Source organism: Hippichthys cyanospilos, chromosome 9, assembly GCF_059441005.1.
Source record: "Hippichthys cyanospilos isolate Australia breed blue-spotted pipefish chromosome 9, RoL_Hcya_1.0, whole genome shotgun sequence".
In the NCBI taxonomy this organism is placed as follows: domain Eukaryota; kingdom Metazoa; phylum Chordata; class Actinopteri; order Syngnathiformes; family Syngnathidae; genus Hippichthys; species Hippichthys cyanospilos.
The window spans coordinates 16,839,164-16,844,019 of NC_142377.1; the positions used below are offsets into that span (position 1 = coordinate 16,839,164).

The 4,856-nt window shown below is 43.4% G+C and overlaps 1 protein-coding gene across 1 annotated transcript; it reads right to left on the bottom strand.

Annotated features, from left to right (window-relative positions):
* Positions 1-537: 537 nt before the first annotated feature.
* Positions 538-4,338, bottom strand: drd5a (dopamine receptor D5a). The gene has a single exon (XM_088424615.1). The coding sequence runs from the start codon at positions 4,210-4,212 to the stop codon at positions 2,836-2,838; it is 1,377 nt and encodes a 458-aa protein (XP_088280741.1). The 5' UTR covers positions 4,213-4,338; the 3' UTR covers positions 538-2,835.
* Positions 4,339-4,856: the final 518 nt, after the last annotated feature.

The following is a 4,856-nucleotide window of genomic DNA, read 5'->3' on the forward strand; positions in this document are numbered from 1 at the left end:
AAATAGAAGCATGTTAGAGTTGATGGTCGGATGAAAGGTAAATTTACCTTAAAAAAAAAAAAAAAAAAAAAAGAAATCCCAAAGGCACCTTTCAACAAAACTACTGTGATATGTATTTTTTGTGACAGGGATCTTGCTTACCACAGAAGTGGCTGAAGTTCAGCCTACTTCATCAATGCAAAGCACCCAACTGCAACTGTAGCCACAGCTAATGATAGCAACAAAGACGCTAACGTTGAAAGCCGTAGCAAAGATCTTTGCCAAACTAAACTGGAGTCTGAGACAAAAAGAAAGGACAATACTTTAATTCATGTTATCTTATTAAATGAAAAAAGTAAACACAGCTGAAAGTAAAAGGTAGACTGCACATGTAAAATAAATGCCTGACGCCACATTTTTTATGTTGGATACGAATCATTTCATCTGCCTCAATAACACATTATATCTCAATTTGGAAAATTTCTGGTTGAGTTTTTACCTCAGAAACTTTTGTTGGAATAAAATGAAATAATTAGATGAATGGACGGTACCACTCAGTACTTTCAGCGTGATAGCATTTTATTAAGCAAACAATGACACAGTTCACTGTTTGAAATACATTCGGGTCACTTATACAAAACAATGATGGACAAGTGCAATCATCTTATGTCATCCATTTGTCAACAAGCCACTTCAAGTCTGTTTAGCTCATTGTACATATTAGCGCTTTAATCGGAATCTTTGGTCAGTTGATCAGTTCAATTTAACATCTGAATGGAACTGGTTTGACACCATCACATTAGCTAATATGTTCAATAGCTTACGTGACAACGACGCCTGATTTTGACCTTTTTTATGCTAATCTAAATGGAAACGCTTGTTGACTTTGTGCAAACGGATAAGACGTTTCCCCATCAATGCTTGCAAACTGCAATCAAATCCCTGTCGTGACCTACGGAAGTCACACGCCGAGTGGGTACAGGTAAACATTTGAATACTGCATTTGGCATCATGGAAGTCCATGCAACACATTTCGTTCTTTGAATGAGCTATAAGGCGCTGAGATGACTGCAACAGGTTCACTTGTCTGCTTTGCATTTTCTGTAAGGCTGTCCTCAGTATTCACACTCAAGGCTCTATGTTATTTCAGTTTTTATTAAGTCTGGCACGGTAAAAAAAAAAAAAAAAAATGCGCCGTTGTGGGTGTGAGCACAGCTGACTGAGTTTAAAAAAAATACTATTATATATTTAGTAAATTCATTTCTAGCGTAATTCCCAGTATTCGATGTACAGAAATGTCATGTTTTTGGTTATTGAATTATGATTTGCCCTACCAGACATGTCTGTGGACCGCGGAATTTGGTTGCCTGAACCATGATCAAATCTACCAAACTTGTCTTTGTGAGATTATACTATATTATATTATATACTAGATTATATTATATTATAAGTGTAAGGTTTAGTTGATTTTCTGCCACCAAATTGCCAAATCCATTGGACGTATGGCTATGAAAACACCATTGGTATGCAAAAATGACCACAATGGCAAAAATAAGCTTGCACCTGCATGAAAATCAAACAGTGCCCATTTTTCATCTATGATTATAGAGCCTTAAGTGTAAAGACAGGTTTAGGCTACATAAGAATAATAAGCAGCAAAAGAATAGGAAATATCTGAGATGGAAAAATATTAGATTATTATTTTTAGAAATACTGAGTTAAAAAGTCATAACCCTGTGATTTTCCTTTTTTTTTACTTTTAATTTGTATTCTGTTATATATGTATATAATATATAATTTATTTTCAAATAACAATTTCTTCTTTCTGAGAAACAAACCTTGCAGAAATGCTCAGTTACAACGATACCGCACTTCCGAACAAAGAACACAGATTTAACTGGTCATGGAAATTAACACCAACATGTCTTGTTTTTTTTTTTTTTTGGTTTTCAACAACAATATTACATCACACATGAGGCAAAGCTTCAATTGGCTGGCTTAATGGATGCAGATACATCCACCCAGCCCCTCGTGTCCATGAGCAAGTGACAGAAGTAATACACTCAGGAAAAAAAGTGTACCAGCTCAAGTGGTTAAATGGAATGACGTCCTATAAAAAGCTTTAGAAAGTAACCTATTGGGTTGTGAAGGGTTGCATTGAATGAAATAATAGCCGGATGGGACATATTGTACCTCTAAGGCAGTGGTTCTCAAACTTTTTTCAATGTTATTTTCCTTTTTTTTTCTGCCAGATAACCCCCAACTGTTAGATTTTTGCGACAAACGAAATGTTTCTATAAAACTAAAGGCTTACATATTACAAAGGAGTTTACACAATTTGGCAATGAGTTCCTTCATGTTCCAATTAATTTGCTCTTAATTTGACAAAAAAAAAATGCTGCTGTCAAGGAATGAAAAATGATTAAATTCGATCCTGTTATAGCTGTTAAAATTTCATGTATCCCCATTTGAGAACCTCTGCTTCATCTCTTGTGCAGTATTTTGGGCAATCCTTGGATCTTCAAATCAAAGGCAATTTACATCTAACAGAAAGCATTGAAAGAAGACACGAGGAAGATAAAATTTCACCCACATGGTGACATATCAAGTTTGAAATGGCACAACTTAGTTATCACGCTTGCAGGAAAATGACATTCCTGGGCTCAAATACTGCGAGTGGAATTTGGATGAATCTGTCCCAAAAATGGACACAATACAGCACGTGGTTAAATGACACAAATGGACTCCAAATTTTTTGATACGCAATGAAGAGAACGGACTGACGAAGTGGCAACCAGTACATCCAGTAACGCATGGTGGGGGTCAGGGGGTTGAGGGTCAGGGAGCCCGGTGTTATTAATGTAATCCGTTAGGTGTGAATGGAGACATCCTGTCCAGGCTGATAACAGCCTCGCAATCCTCCAAGTCACACACCGAGTCGGTGGCGTTGTCGTTGTTGACGGTAAGCTGTGAGATCCTGTCAAAAGTGTCCTCACATTCCACCACGTTTGGGATCATGTTGACATAAGCGTTGGCGATCTCCTTGTGGAACATGGTGTCCTGGTTGTAGGACACCAGTTCGTTGCTGATGTTAACCGTTTCCACGGGCGTGCTGGAGCAAAAGTAGCGACAGCCCAGTAAGCTGGCGAAGGCTTTCCTGAACTCTGCGTTGAATGCGTAAATGATGGGGTTCAAAGACGAGTTGGTCCAGCCGAACCAGACGAACACGTCGAAGGTGGTCTCGCTGACGCAAGGCAGGCCCGCGTCCGCGTCTGTGGGCGGCTTTTCGCAGAAGGGGACCATGCAGTTGAGGACGAAGAAGGGCATCCAGCAACACACAAAAACGCCCATAATCACCGAGAGGGTCTTGAACACTTTGGTTTCCCTCTTGATGGAGGTCTTTAAAGTATTGTGGTGTTGGCACTCGAATCTGTTGCTTCTGCAACTTTGCGCGTGCTCCGCCGCTCTCTCCAGTGAAGCTATCCTCCTAATTTGGATTTGCGCGATCCGGTAAATTCGAGTGTAAGTCACAATCATAATCGCCACGGGGATGTAGAAACTAATCAAAGAGGAGGAGATGGCGTATTCTCGGCTCAGGCTGGAGTCACAGTTGTCCTCCATGTGGCGAGCCAGGGAGGCGTTGCTTGTCCCGGCCGCGTCGTCCCCGCCGGCTTTGTGCCAGTTGAGCTGGACCGGTATGAATGAAATGAGCACCGACAGCGTCCAAGTGATGCTTATCATGACGAACGCCACCCTCTGGGTCATTTTCCTCTCGTAGCGGAAGGGACTGGAGATGGCCCAGTATCTGTCCACGCTGATAATGCAAAGGTTGAGAATAGAGGCGGTGGAGCACATAATGTCAAAAGCCACCCAGATGTTACAGAAAGCACCAAACGGCCAGTAGCCCGCCACCTCCGCCACAGCCTTCCACGGCATCACCAGCACGGCCACGAACAGATCCGACAGCGCCAGGGAGACTATGAAGATGTTGGTCACTTTGCTCCGCAGGTGCCGCGAGCGCAGCACCGCGGAGCACACCAAAATGTTCCCCAAGAGGGTCCACAAGATGAGGAGGAAGAGCAAACATCCCGTCACCGCGCGTAAAACCACGCCGTCCCTCTCGCCGTCGCCGGTCGCCTCGGACTCGGTGCCGTTGCGCATGAGCTCCTTTAGCGGCACGGGCGCGGTGTCGGTCCCCTGCACCGACGACAGATACTTAGCTGGCTTCTCCATGCGCCTCTTCAAGCGGCGCCGCAGCGTGCGCTCTCACCGCATCGTGGCGAATGGGACCGGCGTTCAAAGTGTGCGCCGGGCGCGCGGCTGAGCGCCTGCAACTCTGCACGCACCATGTGGCGGCGGCTCGCCGCAACACACTGCGCGAGAGGTGAGAGGAGGGACTCCCACAGTCAGTGCGTCCAACTCCCCACTGTCAGGTGCATCACGCCTCTTTTGGGCGTTGTGATACGCACTGCGTTAGAGAAAGGCTGTGAGGGGAATGAAGCCTGCGACGTTTCCAAGGGATTCCTCGGAAAATGCCTTGGTCCTATAAATAACAAAAGAACTGTCCGTGGTGTCGAATTTGACATTGCTCTTGCGTTTCATTTTGATGTGCATCCTCAGAGGCTCATTAGTTGGAGTTGGAGGTGGAGTCCTTTCGTATATTCAGCATTAATTGCTGCCTTTCGCACTACGGGGGTCAGCGAGCCAAAATGTTCAAAGAGCCATATTGAACCGAAAAAACAGATCTCGCAAATGTTTTTAAAGCCTTATAATGAAATTAATACATACTGTAAGTTTCTATAATAGCTATATTAGCCTGCTATCAAACTAAGTATAGGCTACAATAACCCTCGTGCAGGATTTTGACCGTTTTTTTG

Excerpts from the sequence above, each read along its gene's own strand:
- drd5a (XM_088424615.1), bottom strand. The coding sequence starts at position 4,212 with ATGGAGAAGCCAGCTAAGTATCTGTCGTCGGTGCAGGGGACCGACACC.